Source organism: Hippopotamus amphibius, chromosome 3, assembly GCF_030028045.1.
Source record: "Hippopotamus amphibius kiboko isolate mHipAmp2 chromosome 3, mHipAmp2.hap2, whole genome shotgun sequence".
NCBI classification, from domain to species: domain Eukaryota; kingdom Metazoa; phylum Chordata; class Mammalia; order Artiodactyla; family Hippopotamidae; genus Hippopotamus; species Hippopotamus amphibius.
The window spans coordinates 170,648,025-170,668,708 of NC_080188.1; the positions used below are offsets into that span (position 1 = coordinate 170,648,025).

At 53.3% G+C, this 20,684-nt stretch overlaps 1 protein-coding gene and 1 non-coding gene across 2 annotated transcripts; one reads left to right on the plus strand and one right to left on the minus strand.

Annotated features, from left to right (window-relative positions):
• The first annotated feature begins 3,504 nt into the window (after nt 1–3,504).
• On the plus strand, nt 3,505–3,611 carry LOC130850548 (U6 spliceosomal RNA). The gene has a single exon (XR_009052920.1). It is a non-coding gene; the product is annotated as a U6 spliceosomal RNA (small nuclear RNA).
• Nucleotides 3,612–12,336: 8,725 nt separating this feature from the next.
• Nucleotides 12,337–13,425, minus strand: FAM163A (family with sequence similarity 163 member A). The gene is made up of 2 exons (XM_057730111.1): nt 13,333–13,425; nt 12,337–12,747 (listed from the first exon to the last, which is right to left on the minus strand). The coding sequence occupies exons 1-2, from the start codon at nt 13,423–13,425 to the stop codon at nt 12,337–12,339; spliced, it is 504 nt and encodes a 167-aa protein (XP_057586094.1).
• Nucleotides 13,426–20,684: the final 7,259 nt, after the last annotated feature.

The window sequence follows — 20,684 nt, forward strand, 5'->3', positions numbered from 1 at the left end:
CTGCCCTGCCAAGGTCTACCAAATTCCACATTCCCCTCCTCAGAGCTGCTGAGGGCTGGCCGTGACCTGGCCTCATGGCCACCACTGCTGAGGCAATGAAGTGAAAGGGCTTTGGCTGTGTCAGCCACGTGGGGTACAGGCACAAATCATGCATGACCAAGGTCTGTCACATTTGGCCCAGAAGCTGTAAATGTACTTTCTTATAGAACCACAAAGCTGTAGCAAGTCCTGGATCCTCCAAGTTTGCTTCTTGCGCTTCCTGTATCCATATCTAGGTTTCCTAGTTTGGTAACTTGTGGCTCCAGTGTCTAAGAATCTGACACTCAGGTAGGAATCATGACTCCCTTTTTATTTTTAAATGCCTCCCACCTAGATATTTTCTGTAGCTCAGTCCTTTTCTTCCCGTTGGTAGAAAAGCAGCAGGGGCTTAAGGTTTCTGAGAATGAGAAGACAAATTCAGGCTCTTGCCCTTGAACTTTACCTGTGATTGACTCAATCATAGTTGCCAAGCACCATTGGGTCAGGCTCTGCCAGGGCTGGCTTTGCTCTGTAACGATCACTTTACACTCCAAAATTGTCTGGTTATCCCTCAAACTAGACACTTCCCGCCCACCCCCCACCGCGTCAGATGGTTTCTAATGGCTGATGGAAGAAATTTTCACATATTGAGGTACAGGGAAGTCATTCTAGCTCGTAAATGACTTGGCTTGAACTTTATGCCAACTAGGACAGTCTGTCTGTGGTCCACCACACATACATCATACGTCTGCCCTAACCATTAAAGAAAAGGGTGCACTGTCCAGAAGTAAAAAATGTCCGTTTTGAACATAGAGATAAACACCTCCCTTTCTGGGACATCAATGCTAGTACTCCTTTGATGATAAGGTTCCCTTCCCAGGGGCCAAGGCCATCCTGACTCACTGTGTACGTGCTAATCTGTCTTTTTTTTTGAAAACTTGAAGGAATGTACCCCTGTCATGTTTGATGTTCTTTGTTCTGATAAGATATAAAACTGTGCTGAAAACCATGCTTTCTGGAGCAGTTCCTCAGAGCTACTGAGAAGCTGTCTCCAGGGCTATAGTTCTCAGTTTGCCTTGAATAAAACTCCCCTCTATTTTTTTTTAAATTCATTTATTTATTTATTGGCTGCATTGGGTCTTCATTGATGTACACAGGCTTTCTCTAGTTGTGGTGAGCAGGGGCTACTCTTCATTGTGGTGCATGGGCTCCTCATTATGGTGGCTTCTCTTGTTGTGGAGCACAGGCTGTAGGTGCTTGGGCTTCAGTAGTTGCGGCATACAGGCTCAGTAATTGTGGCGCATAGGCTTAGTTGCTCCACGGCCTGTAGGATCTACCTGTGTGCCCTGCATTGGCAGGCGGATTCTTAACCACTGCGCAACCTAGGAAGTCCCTCCCCTCTATTTTTATTTTCCTTTTTATTTTTTTCTCCCCTCTATTTTAAATTAGTTATTGATTATTTGCATTGAGGTGGGGTGACTATGTGACCTCTGACTGTCCTCTAGCCCTAGGACTCTGTGATCCTGACGGCCAGGACCAAGTCTTAGAGTCTATCTTCTTTCTTCTCTTGTCTCTTTAATTCACCACATTATGTATCTTCACCTTCTCAAGGGCTTTCACCCAGTTCATCCTCTGCATGTCTGTACCTATGTCTGGTTGAATTTCAGTCTGTCTTCACTGCCTGCAAATTGCCTTGATCAATGGTTTCCTGTCACAGTGGCCTGTGACCCGTCTGTAATGGATTCAATGCTTGTGTCTCCCCCAAATTTATAGATTGAAATCCTACCCCACAACGTGATGATATTAGAAGGGGGGGGGGGGTCTCTGGGGGCAGTGGTGATGAGGTCATGAGGGTGGAGCCCTCATGGATAGGATAGTGCTCTTGTAAAGGAGGCCCCAGAGAGCTCTCTCGTCCCTTCCACCATGTGAGGACACAGTGAGAAGATGGCCATCTGTGAACTGGGAAGTGGGCCCTGACCAGACACCAACTTTGATAGTACCTTGATCTTGAACGTCCCAGCCTCCAGAACTGGGAGAAACAAATGTCTGTTGCTTAAGGCACCTATCTATGGTAATTTGTCAGCCTGAGCCAACTTAGCAATTTCACTCTTTCTAACATGAGGTCAAAGTCTGGCAGGAAAGAAGTGCTGAGGCTGGTATCAACTTCCTAAGGTAATGATGCCACATCTGGCAGGCAGACGGACCCTGCCCCTTCCCGTTTTTGACCATGCCAGTCTGAGGACAGTGGACCCCATCTTCTGTCCTTTGAGTCTCTATTCTCTGTTTTAGTCCAGGGCAAGTAAATACCTGGAGGGTTTAGTATTTTACCTGTGAAATATGTGTTACTTTTCCCCTCTTAAGTATAAACCTCTTGAGGGCAGGGTTGATAATTTTCATATGTATTTCTCTAACTCCTAACACAATGTTTAGCACCTAGTGTTGCATCCCCAGCAAATGTTAGTTGAACAAACAATTTTGCCTGTGTGAGCCCTGCTCTCTCACAGCTGTTTTCCGCAGTTGGTGTCCTCTGGCCTTCCCACCTAGCTCAGCTTGGGAGCACTTTGGTTCACACGGCTCAAAGCTGTGAACACAGCTGCAGAGGGAACCACTTGGCTCCCCAAGGGAATGATGGTTTCTGGTCCCTTAATTTATAACTTTCTGCGACACACCAATTCCTGGAACTTACAGGTGAGTCAGATTTCTGACAACCAGGTTGTTTTATCTTTACTGAAATGTTCATTTGATTGGACTTAGGTAACCAATAGCTTCCTTATACTTTGGCTTTGAGTTTCGTTGCCTAGAATCTTCTAAAAAAGGGCGTGTAAAATACTAAAATGAAATGATTGAAACAGTTGTATAGTCTAAATCCCTCATTTTTACAGGTGGGGAAACTGAGGGACTAAGTGACCACCTTAGGCCATGTGGTTATTAGCTCAAAACTGAGACCAGAGCCTAGATCCTGAGCCCTCAGCCTCACTGCCCTCTCTACTGGAGAAACCTAGCAAGTGAACTGGAGAAGCACAGTATTAAAAGAACCTACCGCCTTAGAGGACTGGGACGGGGAGGGTCGGGGGGAGTCGAGGGAGGGAAGGAATACAGGGATATGTGTATAAAAACAGATGACTGAACTTGGTGTACCCCCCAAAAATAAATAAATAAATAAATAAATAAATAAAATGGGGAAAAAAAAGGATACCAAAAAAAAAAAAAAAAAGAACCTACCGTGACATCAAAAACAGCACGTGGGGGTGGGGAGTGGCTAAAAATGTAGAGCTTTAGAATGCGTTTGAACTTGTTATCAACTCTAAAAAAGTAAAACTTGCAGTTATAAGATAAAAAGACCTGGGGATGTAATGTACAGTATGGTGACTATAGTTAATACTGCATTGTAAAAAAACCAGAACCACCCCCACCCAAAAAAAATCCCAGTACTGTATTGTATATGGGAAAGTTTCTAAGCGAATAGATCTTAAAAGTCTCATCACAGTGCTCGCTTCAGCAGCACATATACTAAAATTGGAACAATACAGAGAAGATGAGCATGGCCGCTGTGCATGGATGACACGCAAATTTGTGAAGCGTTCCATATTTTTATAAATACAGCTGATTCACTTTGGTGTACCTCAAAAACTGGTACAGGAGTGTAAAGCAATTATACTCCAATAAAGAACTTTAAAAAAAAATTAAAAGTCAAGGAAGGGAGGGAATATGGGGATATGTGTATAAAAACAGATGATTGAACCTGGTGTACCCCCCCCCCAAAAAAAAAAAAAAGTAAAAGAAAATTTAAAAAAAAGTCTCATCGCAAAACAACAACAAATGTGTAACTATATGTGGCAATGGACATCCAGCTTATTGTGGTGATCATTTTGCAATATATACAGATATTAAATTATGTTGTACACCTAAAACGAATACAATGTTACGTCAACTATATCTCAAATAAGTAAATAAACAAATAAATCCACTTTTGAACGAATGCCACTGAATTGTACACCCCAAAATTGCTAAAATTGTACATTTTATATTATAGATACTTCACCACCACAACAAAAAAAATCAGAAAACATCGGACATGAACCTGTTTTTCCCTCTAGTCTTCTGCCTGCTGGCCTTGCGGGGAGAACATTGCTCCACAGGTGTAGCACAGAAGCCCCATTGCCTGCGGAGAGTGCACACTCACGGGTCCTCAGGCAGCCGTGGTGACCCAGCCCCGGAGCTGGGAGGATCCACACGCGGCAACATCTTAAGAGACTCCTGACCACCCGGCATCTCTTCAGTTAGGGATCTGAGCACAGGCCTCAGCAGGCTTCCCTCAAGGGCTCTGCTCACAGCCAGTATGTACCTGCATGTGACTACCCCGAGGGTACTCGCTATTCTCAGGCACCATTTGGTATAAGTTTTTTAAACCCTTTTTTTTTCCTTTTGGCCACGCCTCTCACAGCATGCGGGATCTTAGTTCCCAGACCAGGGGTTGAACCCATGCCCCCTGCAGTGGAAGCACTGAGTCCTAACCACTGGACTTCCAGGGAATTCCCTGGTATAATTTGAGGGAAAAAAACTTTTCCAAATGTAGAGTCACAAAATCAAAATAATATAACCAGGCATACAGGAAAAGCCTTGTTTCTGTCATCTCATTGATTCCACCATCCTTCCCAATAGGAAGCCATTTTTATTAGTTTTTTATGAATCCTTCCAATGTCCAACATTCTATATTACCACTTTTTTCCTCATTGAAACTTCTCAATTCTTCATTTTTCTCTTTTGGTTTCCTCTTCATTCGTTGTCACCAGCTCACAACTCCTCCTCCGATGACGGGACCAGGGGCCACATCCGGTGGGAGGGAGGCAGGGGTAAGAGGAGGGTGAGGGGTCTGGTGAGACCCTCGGTCTCTGTGCAGGGGCCTGGGGTTTGGGGTCCTCTGATCATTCTGGATTCCTTGGTTGGGCCCTATATGTTTAGAGAAAGAATTCAGAGGATGTTGTGAGGTGGGTCAGACCTCTGCAATAATTTCAGGATGTTTGATGACACCCGGAACAGAGATGTTCTCAGGGGAATGACCTTTTGTTAGGAGTAAGGGTGTAACTCCCAAAGGGTAGAAAGAAAACCTCTGGCCAAGGCAAAACAGCCTCGGAGGACATAGAGATATTGGGAAGGGCTAGCGTGGATGTGGGACCTGGCTAGCATGGATGTGGGATGCGTGGCCAGGGCTGGTTGAGCTGTGACATCTTCTATGAGACTTGGAGGGGAAGATGATCTCAGATGCCCAGTGCAATCCAGCCACCTGGCTTCTGGATGTTCAACCCTGTGAAGACTGGAACTGTCCTACCCACTGGGTGGAGCAGGCCTGGGAGCCAGTGAGCTCAGGGAGAGGCTGCCTCACCTACCGACCCACTCCTAGCTGTGGCTGGGGTTCCTTGCTGGGGGCGTGGTGGTGATGGTGGCATGTGTATAGGTAGGGGGAGGGGGGTTGCTTGATGACAGGATGGAGAGGAAGTTGGGGAGCCAAGTGCTTCCCTGGAGGGAGGCCTGGGCAGATCGTCCCCAAGAAACCAGCCACCCTTGGAAAAGGACATCCTGGGGGAGCAGGCTCGGCTGGGACTATGGGGGCAGTTTGCTGGAGAAAGGGGGACTTCTGCCTTGATTAGGGCAGGGGCCCCGGGTGAATGTTCATCTCCTAAGCTTCAGGAAGAGTTCATGGCTGCCCATCAAATGGGTTAAATGGCAGAAAATATTATCCTTAAGAATATTCATGAGAAGAACATTCATGTTATTCCTGAATGTACTTGAATTTTTTCGTTGGACAATACTTTCACAGATTTGGAGAATGTTGAGATTTTTCACAGCCTGAGTGGGGTTGCTTTTGATGATCTTGCCTTTTAGAGGTCAGAAGGTGGAGGTGCCTTTCTCCACCCTCCTCCCACCCTCACCCAGGACCCTGCCCTGCTCAGGAGTCCCGCCTGAGGAAGGCTTCAGAGATTCCCCTCTGGGGATTGAGTCATGGCCTCCTCAGCTGGGTAGCAGTGGGCTGTCTGGAGATGGCTTCTCCCTTTGGTTGGGCCCTATGTTTGGGAAGAGTTCAGAGGACTTTGTGAAGAGGGTCAGGCCTCTGTTAACCTGAGTTGTGTAGTTAGATCCAGGACAAAACTCATGATCAAAGTGCCAACATTATACTTACAGGTTCTCTTTCCTCCCATCTAAAAAGTACCCTGTAAACCCCTTAAACAAAGGGAAAAGCGGGAAAGATAGAAGCAGTATGATCTGGCCCGATGAAGCCCGTTCCCACTCACATCCACAGCAAGACACAGACAAGGGATGAAGGCAGACAGGACAGGAGGTCGGTGGGTGGTGCTTGGTGGCTGCCCAGTTCCGGGTGGCCATCTGTCTCTAAGCATGCTTGTGGAAGGGAGCATGGGAATGGTTGGATTCTTTTACAGAACTAGCAGAATCAGGCCCTAGGGTCTTATTTCCCAGATCTCAGCCTCCCAGCACCAGCTGTCTTAGCCCATCTTGAAGTGGAAACAAGTCTATGGATACATTTCCCCAGATAACTTAGAATTATATAGAAAACTTGCCTAAAGTCACAGTATGAGTGTTTTGACAAAAACACATGAACAGGAACATAGCAGGGGCAGCTTAGCCTTTTGTAAACTGAATAGAGAGAGGACTTTGCTTTTATTTCTTAGGAAGTTTACACCCGCAGATGGGAGGGATGGAAGTGATGATATGGTGTTAGCCAGGGAAATAAAGTCTCCCGTGGCCCGTGGGTTAGGATGTAGAGCTCAGCTATCATTTCTCTTTGTTCTCCGTGGATCCAGGCAGGACACAGAGGAGGAGGATTCAAGGCCAAGTGAAGGTAGGTTCCGTAGAGCCAGCCCTGGGAGAGGCAATGGGGATGTGGCAGGTCCAGTTCTCCTCTGGTTTCCTAACTCTGTGAAGATGCAGATGGTGTCCTGCAGGAGCACATGCCCATCCCTCCCAGCCAGACACTGCGACTCCTTCCCTCCTGCTCTTTCTCCCGCTCTCACCTCCGCACTAACACCTGGAGTCCTTTGTCCACTCCTGGGAGCAGAGAAGCCGGAGTGTCTGGCAGGTTCTGCGTGAGGCTCAGCAGGGCCAGGGATGGACAATCTGGGGAGTCCAGGCTCAACAGGAGGGGCTGGAGGTCCTCCGGACTCCTTCTGACCTGACATTCACACCCAAGCCTTGAACTTGGAAGCCAGTGAAATAAGCACAGAGCCAAGCTGAGAGCTGAGCTCCTGTACGTATGCATAGTCTCACCCTCATTTGTACAATTTACTGGGGCAAACGTGAGGCCAAAAATGCAGTCCTAGGTCGACAGGACCCTTGGTCTCTCAAAGAGTCATAAGCAGGTACTGGGGAGGGCGTTTCCAACTGAAGGGACAGGCAGGGATGGGCAGAGAGGGGTGCCGGCAGTGTCTGGAACAGGCAGGGAGAGGTGGCGAGGGAGGCGGGGCTTTGCAAGGCTTGGGGGAGAGCAGAAATGAAGATGAGCTCAGAGGAGACCTCCACCCTGATACCCGAGCAATCCCAGCTGCCTCCACAGCTCAGACTGGAGCCCCCACCAAATCCTGCTGAAGACAATGGCCACCATGTGCGCCAGGCTCACTTAATCTTCACGCCAATGGAATAAAGCAGGCGTCATGAGCCCAATTTTACAGATGAGGAAACCGAGACACACAGAGCTCCAAAAAGTTGCCTCAAGCCACACGGTAAGTGGCAGAGCCAGCGCTCAGGCTGGAGTCTGATACAGAACTCCACCCTCTGACCACCAGGACTAGACTACTGGGATGCGAGGGCACAGCGAGAAAGGGGGTGACGGCTCTGTGACCCCGCAGCTCCTCCTTCCCCAGTTCCTGCGGCTCCCAGCACACCGCCGGCTGCGGCTGGGGGAGGAGGGGCTGGAGGGGGCCGTGCGCTGGGCGCCCGGAGGCACCCAGAGGCCTGAGGGGCAGGCAGCGTCTTCCAGGGGCTCGTGTGCTCCTTGGGAGGGAGGTGCTAGGCGATGGAGGAGGGACGGCCGCTGGGATCAGGGGACCAAGGTGGAGAGCGTGGCCGACGGAGAGGGGAGAGGCGCAGCCTAGGCCAGGCCGAGCAGGGAGGGAGAGGTCCCTGTTGTCTGGGACTAGGGCTGGGCCCAACGCTGAGCCATGTCCATCCTCAGCAAGTAGAGCTGGGGGCAGAGCTCTTGGTTCTGCCTGTTCTTGCTGCTGCGTTGTTCAAGAACCCTGGCCTCAGACAGCTGTGGTGTGGGGACGTCCCCGTGGTCCAGTGGGTAAGACGCCACGTTTCCAATGCAGGAGGCCTGGGTTCAATCCCTGGTCAGGGAACTAGATCCCACATGCGTGCCGCAACTAAGCGTCCACATGCTGCAACAAAGAAGCCCGCATGCCACAAAGAAGATCCCACGTGCCGCAACTGAGACCTGGCACAGCCTAAATAAATAAATATTAAAAAAAAAAACGATATTTATCGTTTGGTCTTCACCTGGAAATGATCAGTGGTCTCTAAGCAGTACCTTTAAAAAGGCTGGCTGTGCTCAGGGCTGTCAGAGTGGAGGGCTGGGGCAGGGCTGTGACCCCACCGCGTGGCCTGAGGTGGTGGTGGAGAGACTGGGGGTGGGGGTGCACATGGCCACTCTGGGGGGCGTGGAAGAGATGCTTAAGGCCTGGGGGGGGCCGTGCAGCAGTGATGAGAGTTGCGCCAGGGTTTTTGTTCCCAGGGGACGACTGGTGACAGAGCTGCAGCCAACTGCCCCCCAGCTGAGCGTGAAAGGCCTGTCGGGCCTGTGACTGCAGAGGCCTGGGCGCCGCACAGCTCAGGCCTGGCTGGCTGCGGCCCCCCCAGCAGTGGTGGTCCAGAGACAGGCAGGGAGTGGCTCTGTCTCACACACACACGGGCACACACACAGCCCCACCTTCACCCTCATTGCCCCGCATCCTCCCCTTCCACCCAGAACCTATGTCCTGGTTCTCTGGTCCTCACTCCACACGGTTCCCGTTTCTCCCACCTCTGCTGGGGTCTGAGCTCAGGCGTTGGTCCCCCACGTCTCTTCTCGTCCATCCTCTGATTGTTAGGGTCTCCTCAGGCTTCAGAGTTGAGGACTTAACCCGAAGTACAGGTGGGACACCGGGAGCCTGGACGGTGAGGGTGGAGTGGGGGCGCGTTGCTCCCCAGGGAGGCTCCCCATCATTGGCTGGGCTCCTTCCGCCTCAGGGGTACCCCCTCTCCCAACAAACGACACATCCTTCCTGGATGTGAGCTCTGACGGAGGGAAGGAAGGGGCCGGGGGAGGGGGAGGTGGGGATGTGGTGGGAGGAGGGCAGACATGGCAGAGGGAAGCAGGGAGGGAAAGGAAGCTGCCAGATCTCGGTGTTGAAAAAGGACATTCACGCTTAAATCTATGCCCAGCTGCCCCTTCCCCAGGTAAAGAATGGAGGACCCTGTGGGATTTCTATTTCAAATTCCTCCTTTATTTTGACATTCACTTGGTTGTGACTCCAAGTTATCAAAGATGCAGGACAAGAAATCTGTAGCAGGAGCAGTGAAGTGGAGGTGGAGAGAAAAGGCAGAGAGACCAGGGTGTTCCTTGCCTCTCCTCTTCCTGTTTAGGGTGCAGTTTGAAAAGTGTCCAAATAGTGTCCCAAAGCACAGACGCGGCAGCTAAAAAGTACAGTGCAGTTGAGTGGGGTGAGCTTCCTCTTCCACAGGCAAGGCCCTTGTGGCTGCAGGGAGGCGGCAGGCAACCTTGAGCCTGTGCCCTGAGCAACGTGCGGCTGTGGGGGGAGAGCCGTGGCCACCATCTTGCCAACGCTCCAAACTCAGATTTTGATTTGTGGGTTGCTTTAGGCTGGGAAAGCTCTAGGAGGAGACGGGATTGCATGGGATGCTTTTCACTCAGGGACCCCAACGGATCAGGACCAAGAAGCGGGTGAGAGTCGACTGGGTCTTGATTTCTCCCAAGGTGGGAGGTACCGGAATTTGGAGGTGAGGAGGGGCAGCCCCTGCTGTGGCTGTACGGCCATGGAATTCCAGGGCAGCAAGCAAGGTGCTGGGGCTGGTCATCAGGAAGCGGCGAGGCGGCCCAGGCCCAGCAGCTCAGGTCAAGGGGGTGTGCTTGGCCCAGTAAGGGCTGGCGGTGGGAAGGCTGGGATGGGGCATGTCAATGCTGTTGTCCTAGGCTGGTGCCTCCGGGCTCTGAGACAGAGCTCATCACCCCGACCTAGAGCTGCCTCCTGGTAGCAGAGAAATGTTATCATTTGAGGTCACTCAGTAGGAGGGTCAAACATGTCTGTTTTTATTGACAATTAAAATTCTTTTGCCTGTGAATCCTATATTTTACTGCGGTCTTTTATCCACTAACACAGGATCAGGCCGTTGACAAGTGTATCCAGCCCCTGCCAGGGCGAGAGGGAGTGGTCTGGCTGGCAGAACCGTTCGGGGAGCGCTGGCTTCATGGAGCGTGAAGGGGTCCTCGGAGTCCAGGTGGGCAAGTCTCATTTCCCTGGAGAAAATGGAGTCTCAGAGGAGATAAGAGACTAGTCCTAGAGCTAACAAGTGACCAAAGTGGTGGCCAAAGTGTGACCAGACCCCAGGTCCTCTAATCCTCAACCCAGTGAGCCTCGATTACAGATTGAGATACAAGGTGACAAGAGCCCAGAATAATGCAAAAGGTGTGGCGAATGCTCTTCCCCTTCTCCTCCCCCAGCCGCACGCTCCCTTTCTCAAATGCAAAAATCAAGATTCCAGCAGAGAGGCCAGCTCGCTCCCTGCCCCACACTCTGCAGCCTTCGGTGACTCAAGAGAGGCTGGGGGTTACTAATGCGCTAAGGAGGGGGCAGGGGACAGCCACCCCTCCCTACAGAGGCAACGGGGAAACCCATCACATGCATTCACTCAAACAGCATAAGGCCACAGCTGAGTTACAACAGGGAGTCACACGTGGGGCTAGAGTGACACAGCAATAAATAGGCCCTTGTCCTGAGACTGGGGGGTGGGGCAGCAGAGGGAGGGCGGCAAGCATGGAATCTGATCGCTAAGTCAAATCCCTCCCATCCTCAGAGTGAGGGCTGCCATCCCTGCTGGAACAGAGGGGTCCTGATCTGTGGCCTCAGGGCTGGATGCCCAGGGAGAACACCAGGTCTCTGGAGGGGCTTCCATGGCTTCCACGTGCCAGCACTGTCCCATGGGAGACTCCGCGGGCTCTTCCTGTACCACCCAGCTGGCTGCCGTGGGGACTGGACACCACCTTGATCACCTTTCGCTCCTGCTGTCTGGAGTCAGATTTTTCTTTCTAGTTGGTACATCAGAGACCCTTCCGCTTTGCAGCTCCTGAAGGTGGCAAAGCCCTGGTGTGCGCTGGAGGTGACAGGCGTGTGTGACACACCTGGGAATGCACACGTCCTCACAGGGCTGCATCCACGCACAGCACTCAGCATGGCAGACCAGGGCCCCAGAGACCATCAGCAGGTTCTCCTTTGCTAAGCTACTCAAACTCTAGTAACAAAACTTGCAAAAGCTTCTCCAGCCGGGCAGCTGGTTCCCGAGGCAGAGAAAGAGGATTTGTGGGGAGGCGAGGCTAGACATCCATTTTGGGTGCATTTCCCACAAATAACCATATGCCATGGCCTTTAAAGTCCAGTTGACGTGATCCGTGAGGACGGGGGCAGATACAGATGTGGCGAGTTCGGGAAGCAGTATCCGTGTTGGAACAGCTACGGGGGCTGCAGTCTCCAGGACGGTCGAGGTACAAAGCTGGATTGTGAACGAGCTCTTGGATTCGTTTCAGCAAGCAGGCCCTGAAGAGTCCCTTTAACCCCTTCCGCTCCACTCTTCAGTTCTGCCAGTGCCTCAGCTCTGGACCCTCCCCTTGCCCTACACCCCGCTTTCTGCCTTCATCCCCCGAGGAGCCTGGAGACCTCCAGAGCCTTGACTTAGCATCCCCTGGTGCTCCCGCTCCCCTTCTCAGAGCCCGGCAAAGCCAGGGGACTGAGGGACGTGAGAGGGTCGCAGCGGTGCTGGCAGTGGCCAGAGGAAAGTCCCAACAGAGAAACCAGCCAAGCTGCCAACAGGACCTGTCGGGCCCCCACCTCTGGGCCGCGGGGCCAGGCCCTGCCCTGGTTCTCAATACCTTCAATAGCCTGAAGCCGCGTGAGCCTTCCACTGTGGGGCAAGGAAAGCCAGAAAAACTGAGCTAGCCCTTGCGGGCCGTGGGAGGGGCCGTCCGCTGTCCCCACTGCTCCTGCTGGGGCAGCAGCGTTGGCGCTGGGGGGGTGGCGGGCTCGGGAGTGAAAGGGGTTACACGTCTGTACTAATAGCCCTTGGATTGGTGAAGGCCTCGCGGCCAGAGCCTGGCCACGTCACCGGGTAATTCTGGGGCGTTGCCACTTGGAAGGATGGGGGTCCCCCCTCCTTGTAGTACGTGGGGGCAAAGGAGAGCCTCTCGCCTCCGCCCCCGTTGGGCACCATGTCGGCCGTCCGTATGTAAAAGGGGGAGCTGTATGGGGAGCAGGCGGTGCAGTGGCTGGCCGCCACCCCGCACGGCTGGCCGCAGGGCTCGCTGGTAAGAGGCGCCAGGCCGCCTCGGCCGTCCAGGGCCTGGGAGCTGCAGGCATTGCAGGTGGGGCCTCTGGGGTGTGCGGGCAGGTCGTGCTCCTCCTCCTCTTCCTCGTCTGCATCCTCGGCTCCGCTCTTCTTGCAGCAGTAGTACTGAGGGGAGAGCGGGGAGGGCTGCCTGAGGACCGGTGTGCACAGGCGCGCACGCCCGGCTCCACTGCGGACCCTGCGCTGGGCGCTTGGCCGGCCCTGGAGAAAACCTCAACACCAGAGGCCCACAGTCCACAGCGATGTCCTCCCAGCCCTGAAAGACCAGTTCTTTCCGTCTTCCTCCCGCTACTCCCTAGTGCCTTAACTGCAGGCGGGGCTGAGAGGCGGGGAGGCAGAGAGGGAGGGACGTACAGACCCTACTAAGCACAGGCTGCGGTGCAGGGAGCCGCTCTCAGAGTCTCCCCACGGTGCTGCCCTTCCCACCACTCCTGAAATGCCAGACGTGCAGGAGACACAACACAGTGACCCGGTATTTTCCCAGCCTACTCTTGTGGGTGCCCGAAGTGTGCACGGTGTGAGGGAAACATAGCTCTCTTCTGACCGCCCCCCACTCCCAGCCCCCTTGACTCACGCCTCCCACATTCCACGACTTTGGGCTTTGTCATCCCCGCAGGGAGCCTCCAGATTCTGCCCCCACAACAGGGAAGTGTTTGCTGCTGGCCTGTGGCCCCGGCGCAGGGGACTGACCTGGAGCCTACAGTAGCACAGGACGGCGACGATGCAGAGGAGGATGGCCGCAGCTAGGATTCCGCCGGTGATCACAACCGTTCCCGCTGTCATCCGCCCGACGCCCCATCAAACTCTGCAAAGACGCGTGCGGAGAGGTGAGGGGCAGCCGCGGCTGCCACCCTGGACATGCGGCCGAGAGCCCTCCTGGAACTTCCTCAGCTGGAGGCACGGGGAACCTGAGAGCAGGGAGGGCCCCGGGCACTGGGACACCAGGGGCTTCCTGAAGACAGGGGCTAGCTGTGGCCTGGGCCAGCCTAACCAGGGGGGGGCTTACAGCTGCAGGAGGGAAGAGAGGTGGCAGAGAGCTCACTGAAGGCATGATTCTGCTCCCTGTTCTGTCCAGTTTCAAAGGTTCTTGCTGTCTTTCTGCTTTAATTCTCTTCTCCTTCTCCTCCGCCCTCTGTTCACATCAGGCTTAACCCCCACCCCATGAGGCCAAGACACAGAGAATAATCACTTCTATTCACCGAGGGCTCAGTCTGTGTCGGGGACTGTGCTAAGCGCTCCCCTGGGTATCTCAGTGAATCCTCGAAATAACCTTGTGAAAAAAAATAATAACCTTTTGAGACAGGTATTCATTATCCCTGTTTCAGTCACAATGAACTGGGGCATTGATTGATTTGGCTGAAAGCCCGCCCAGCCTGCTTCACCCCAGTGGCCGTGCTCTTAACCGCTGCCCTCCGGGGCACAGACACCAACGGTCCCCAAGCCCTTGACCCAGGTGGAGGGGACAGGGTCTGAACCTCGCAAGTTCCACCTGGTTCTGCCCTGGCTCCAACCCACACTCATTTGGGGGGTGTCTCTCCTCTCCTTCCAACCCTCGTGGAAAACAGGGACAAGGCAGGCTCAGGAGGAGCCAGCAGGCACGTTCTGGCTCCTGGAAGGCTGGGGCGAGGCTGGGGAGACGGGTCCTGCCAACGGGGGCTCGCGGGGTGGAGGCGCACGCCGGACGGGAGGCTGTCTGAGGGCCGACTCCCCTTTCAGGCCACTGAGTGGGCATTTCCAACCTTCCCGCCCCCGGCACACAGGGAACAAGACGGGCTGTGCCCATGGAGCAGGGAAGTGCGAGGAGACGTGACATCTTGAGGGCAGAATGACCGTGAGCACTTACGTTCATAAAGGGAAGGGTGACCTGCAAGACAGGGAAAGGGACGGAGATGTTGTTAGAAGAGTGTCAGCCTGAAAAAGGCCGCAAGGGTTAGACGCGTCCCTGAGCTCCACCTCACCTCACCTGGCTCTCCCACCGTGTGCCCTATCAAGGATAGGCTTACAGGTCCCAAATCTGCATCTCCAGGTGTGTCTCCAACGGCTAGTAGACAGACTTGTCACTCAGAGGCCCACTGGCTCCTCGAACCCAATTATGGCAGGCTGTCATCACCCTCGCTCCAAGTGGGCCCCCCCACCTCCACCCACCTCTCAGCGGTTCCACCAGGGCTGCCACGAAGGGTTCTGCAGGTTGCAGTGATGACTCTGCTCTACCACCAGAGGGCAGCAAGCTGTATCTCTCTGCTCACATCAAAGGGCAAGGGGCGGCTGGAATGCCAGCTGCTCAGGAAGCCCTGTGCCCCGCTCCCTGCTGCGTTCACCTGGGGAAGGGCCCCACCTTTCTTCACCCAAAGACATCATCTGCTCCTCATCATTGTGCTCTTGGAGCTCTGCATGGACCCAGCACTGCTGTTTTTGTTTGTTTTTGGCCGTGTGGCATGCAGGATGCAACCAGGGATCGAACCCTTGCCCCCTGCAGTGGAAGTGCAGAGTCTTAACCCCTGGACTCCCCACCTGGCAATGCTCCTAAATCACTCAGGGATGCTCACAGTGGGGCCTGCGATGCTACATTTCTAACCAGCCTGGGAGCACCTGGGAAGCTGGTTAGAAATGTCACATCTCAGGCCCCACCACAGGCCCAATGAGTCAGAACCTGCATTGTAAAAAGATCCCAGGCGATTATTTGCATACTAGAGTTTGACAAGGCTGTGGCGTGTTCCCCTAGCTGCCCAGACTCTAAAATCCTCAGATTCATCTGTGGCTGCTCCCAGTGTTCCCCACGTCAGGTACGACCCTGCACTGCTTCCCTGCACTGGTGCAATGGTTTCCTAGCGGAGCTCACTGGTTTTGTCTCTGAGCACCCTTCCCGTCACCCACGGTTAGCCCGATCGCCATCACGCCCCTGCACCCCTCTTACTCTGGAACCTTCCTGGCACCACACTGCCTGCAGGACATTTGGGCGCAGACTTTTAGACTGAGCTTCAGAGGCTTTGCCCTCCCCCACTTCCCTGCATGCTCACCACCAGTTAATCGTTCCCTCCTCACCGCCCACTGTCCCCTCTGCCTGAATCCTCTGCCCATCAGGAAGTCCCAGTTCTTAAGAAGCTTATAGCCTAGTGATGAAAAGACACTTATCAATCACACCTTACGAACCAGAGCTGCACAGACCAGGGGCTGTGGGAACACAGAAGAGGGGGCAGCTAGCTACTTGGGGAAAGGTTCCATGGAACATGTTATGTCTGAGCTGACTCCTGAAAGCCGAGTGGGGGCTTGTCTGGTAGACAAGGTGGAGAGGGTAGAATGCACGGTCCAGGGGTGTGGAAGAACACAGAGATTCCAGGAACTGTAAGGAATCTGGGAAGGCTGGGGGTAGGCATGAAGCTGGAGAGGCTGCAGGGCAGGCAAGGAATCAGGATTTAACTCTCTTGGAGACCATGGGGGTTCCTGAAGGGTTTTAGTAGGGGAGACCATGCTCTCACTTTCCCGATCTATTTAAGTTCTGCCCATCCTTCAAGGCTCTGAGAAGTCTTGCCTGGCTGCCCCATCGTGATGCATTCTCTCTTTCTGGATTTCTAGTATGATGCCATTCCACATGCCACTTTCCAAATCCTGTCTTGGTGTGATGCTTGTCAACTTTCATGTGGGAACATCTTGATTCCTGTGCTAAATTATGAGTCCTTTGGGATCAGGAGTTGCGTCTTACCCGGTATGCTATCCTCCTGCAGCAATATACACAGTGCTGGAACACAGCAGGTACTTAAATACAAGTTTGGTAATCATCTCACCATACCACGTTCCTTTCATAGGCCTGGCAGTAATGACTCTGATACACCACCAGAGGGCAGCAAGTTGTATCTCTCTGTTCACATCTGATCTGCAGACTAGAGCATTCTTGTTTAAGACCAATTTGACTTCGCCCAAGTGCGTGGTGAGCCATGTTTCAGGGTTCACTGGTGGGGGGCAGGTGAACCTCAGCCTTGGGAGGACTTACACACCATCACAACCACATCACTCCACCCCTCCCTGCTTCCCCTGCGTGCTCACCCCGAGGGCTGCTCAAGAGACAGAGACCTAGTGACCTGAAGTTGGGGGAGGGAGCAGTGGCCCGCTCTACTGAAGTCTTGGTGTAGTCCCCTGGGATGCGTCCCGGCTGTTTTGGGAAGCAGGGAATTATGAAGCCACACAAGAGCAATCCCCTCCCTTCTCTGCCCTCCGTGCCTGGTCTCCCTCTTTCAGTACCATGAAGGCTGCACAGCAGAAGTGGCCTGGAAACGGGGAGCATCGCGGTGTAGGCAGAGCCACGGGGCTGAAGGACCATTCGAGGCCTAACTGTGCCACTTAGCAGACACACCATCTTGGAAGCTGACCTTCTTTCTCATTTGTAAAAGAGAGGTTAACAAAACACTCAGCCCACGAGTGCGATTGTGAGGAAAAAGACTCATGTGTGTGAGGGCCCCTTGTAACCTCTAAGATATCCTTCAAACGCGATTATTGGTGGGGAAAAGGAAGGCCCAGACATTTTGTGACTGTTTACATCTGGCCTGACAGTTGTAAACCAAGAAGGCATAAGTAAAGTGCATGCGGTCCACTAGCCAGGTCCCAGCCAGCTTCCCAGAGGGCCCAGTCCTGGTGCTGCAACTGACGAGCATTTAAACCCCCACACCCAGTGGCTCTCTGTGATTGCAGGTGGGCTTATTTTCTCTTTGCAACTAGATGCGAATGATCACAATAACTCCCTGAGCCTAAACAGCCTTCATTCTACAGTTTACAACGTGTTTGCATTTCTGTCCCCAAGGGTAGTCTCTAAGATAGCCCCAAATGAGCCTGTGCCCCAGCAGTCATGCCTTGTGTACTCCCCTCTCCTCCAGGAGGGGTGCCACCTGTGACTTGCCTGTAACTAACAGAATACAGCAAAGGGGATGGGATGTCACTTCGTGAGGAGGTTGTCTAAGATTCTGACTTCCCTCTCGTGAGCCAGCTCTCTCCCTGGCTGGTTTTGGTGCAGTGAGTCACCGTGTTGGAAAACCCATGTGGCAATGAACGGAGGGTAGCCTCTAGCCCTCAGCCAATGGACAGCATGGTGTTAAAGCCATCAGTCCGATGGCCCAAAAGGAACCAAACAATCACGTAAATGAGAGTGGAAGCAAATCCCTCCCCAGCTGAGGTTTCAGATGAAACTGTAACTGCCGTGGACATGTTCAGTGCAGCCTCATGACCTACCCTGAAACAGTGAACCCAGCTGGCTGTGCCTCGATCCCTAACACACAGAAACCAGGAGATCATCAATGTGCATTGTTTCAAGCTGCTAAGTTTGTGGCAGTTTGTTATGCAGCAAAAGAGAACTAATACACCTCACTTGAACCACACGACAATCCCGCACGCAGGAGGGAAAGCCAACCCTCACACGATTTGCCTGAAGTCATACAATAGCAAGTCTCTAAATCAGGATCCAAGGGCCAGTGCTGTGGAGCTTCTGTCACACAAGTTGCCTGATTCACTTCCTGAGGCCTTGAGAACAAGGTCCCTATGTTCTCTCGCAGGCCTAGCAGGTCTGGACAGAATGGGCTCAGTGGGGACCAACTCCGGGGCTGAGAGCAGCCAAAGAGGACAAATGTGTTGCCAACTACAGACCCCGGGGCCGCTCTCCGTGACCAGGACCTTCTGGAGCTCCCTCTCCACCAACACCTCTCTCCTCCCAGGGTCCGGGCACCTTCTCCTGTGCTTCAAACTCACGTGAAACAGCTGCAGCAGCGACCGCCCAGTCACGCAGGCTGTGCCTGAGCAGACAGCGGCTGGGGGCGCGTCACGGCCGAGGGCACCGGTGCCTGCCAGAGAAGAGAGGGGAAGGTCAGTGAGAGCCGGAGGGCGAGGCTGAGAGGACAGACGGCCACCCGCTGGCACCTGGTTGTGACCCCAAGACTCTGGAGTGGACGTCCCCTCGGGGGCTGGTTTCCTGACCCCCAAGGTGCTTTGGTCTGAGGTCCCCCAGCCTAAGAACCTGAAGTCAGACCTCTAAGGCCACATCCTATCCCGTGCTTGTTTCCTTCCCTCAGTGTCACTGCCTGGAAGCCTTGCCCAATGCAGCATCAGGACAAAAGCTTCTCCCTGCTCTGGGAAGCGAGGCTCAGTGGGGGAAGGGAGTCCAACTGCTTCTCACGCTCCTCTGGAGGATGCCGGCCTGCCCCCTGGTGGACGGGTCCTTGTGGGCTGCATGGCCGATCCCTCTCTCTCCAGCCCCACACACCTCTTCGGCCCCCCACCCCCCACCCGCCGCCCCATTCTTTCCTGGAACTGTCCGTATTCCCAATGGCCAGAGCCACTCACTCCTTTCTCTTACTCCAATATCCCGCCTTCCTGAGGCCAATCCGCCAACCAGACCGTTGGATCGATAAGTTCGTGCCGATGTGCTGATGGAGGAGGGGAGGCAAGAATCTACCGAGGAATTCAGTGTAGGCTAATTACTGGGGGGAGGGGGGGTCCCCTTCAAGCCAAAATTCTTTACCCACTCAACATTATTTAGAGGTGCGTCTGGGCGCTACACTGGGAATGGAGTGGGGAGAGGAAGGATGCCTCCTGGTGGTGACGCTGAGCCCCAGCTCACTGTCCCACTGGGGGGACCTGCCCCACTGGGTGTATCTGTATCGGGGAGGGAACTCAACCATTAACAGGATGCGCTGAGCCACCTTCCACAGGGACAGGGCCGACCACCTCCAGGTTCTCTGCCTCATTCAGAAGCTGGAGGTCAAAGGACAGACATTTTCATGCCTCAAGGACTGGCGCCCTTGAGTTCAGCAGGTCTCAGAAACAGAGCTCCCGGAGAAGTTGAGAAGGCAGATGGTCACCTACAGAGTTGCCCGGTCCTCGGCTTCACCTCCGTTCCTGATCTAGGCCTTAACACTGTCTTCAGCACCTGCCTTGGATGTTCTGGACACTCAGGCTTTCTTTTCTCAAAGATGTTCTCACTCGCACTAAATGTATGTAGCTGGGTGTCAGAGCAGGACTCTTCCCACCTAAGTGTGGACTGAGATGCCAATGGGTTGACATCAGAAGACTGCAGTGGAAGTTTGGAATAGGTCTCTCCTCCTCGGCCACATGCAGGGAAACGTCCATTGGGATGCAAGAATGTCTGCTTCAGGATTCATGTACCCTTTGTAAAATACAGCTGGGTGAAGAATTTGGTGACGATTTGGTGAGGAAGATTTCCTTGGCAAGAGCTGTTGCTGAGCCATGAATCTCTCACTTCAACCAGCAAAAGAGGAGGGAGGGCCGTTGGGCTGGCAGGGCTGGCTGTCTTGAGTCCTGTTCAACAGTGCCACCTGGAGGCATGAGAAGACCCCAGTCGACAAGGCTGGAGGTGGCCTCCAGATGCCCCAGGGCCTGAAGAAGGAATGGCCAAGGAGGCCTGGAATAGAGATGATGTGCTTGCCTGGGTTAAGGGCCCAGCAGGGAACCTCAGAAGAGCGGCAAAAAGCATTCACAAAAGCAAGAGCCAGTCTGAAGCGCCTCCCTGCCCTCTAACCAGTAAGAATTCCCCATTTCAATCCTGGCAGCTACTGAAACAGTAGCTCTTGGGGATGGTGGGAGGGAGGATAAGAGTGGGAGGAGTGTAGACAGCAGGGGATGTTTCCCGCCACCCTGGCCACTTTCAGCCTGAAGCAGATCCAAACTGGAGGAGAGGAGAAGATTAATGCTGTCAGATGGGGGGTATTTTGATTATCACTCATGACCGACATTCTAATTTCTGAGTTGAAACTGTATCTATAACTTAGAGTGACTATAAGACTATCACCTAGGAGTGAATGAAAAAGCTGGGGCTGGCACAAGTTTTAATCTATGGGCAGGGGCAGATTTCTCCCACTGAAGACATTTTAAAGTAAAGGGATACTTGGCTCATACTCCATGAACAAGTGGGGTTTATCCCAGGGATGCAAGGATTCTTCGATATATGTAAATCAATCAATGTGATACACCACATCAACAAATTGAAGAATAAAAACTATATGATCATTTCAATAGATGCAGAAAAAGCTTTTGACAAAATTCAA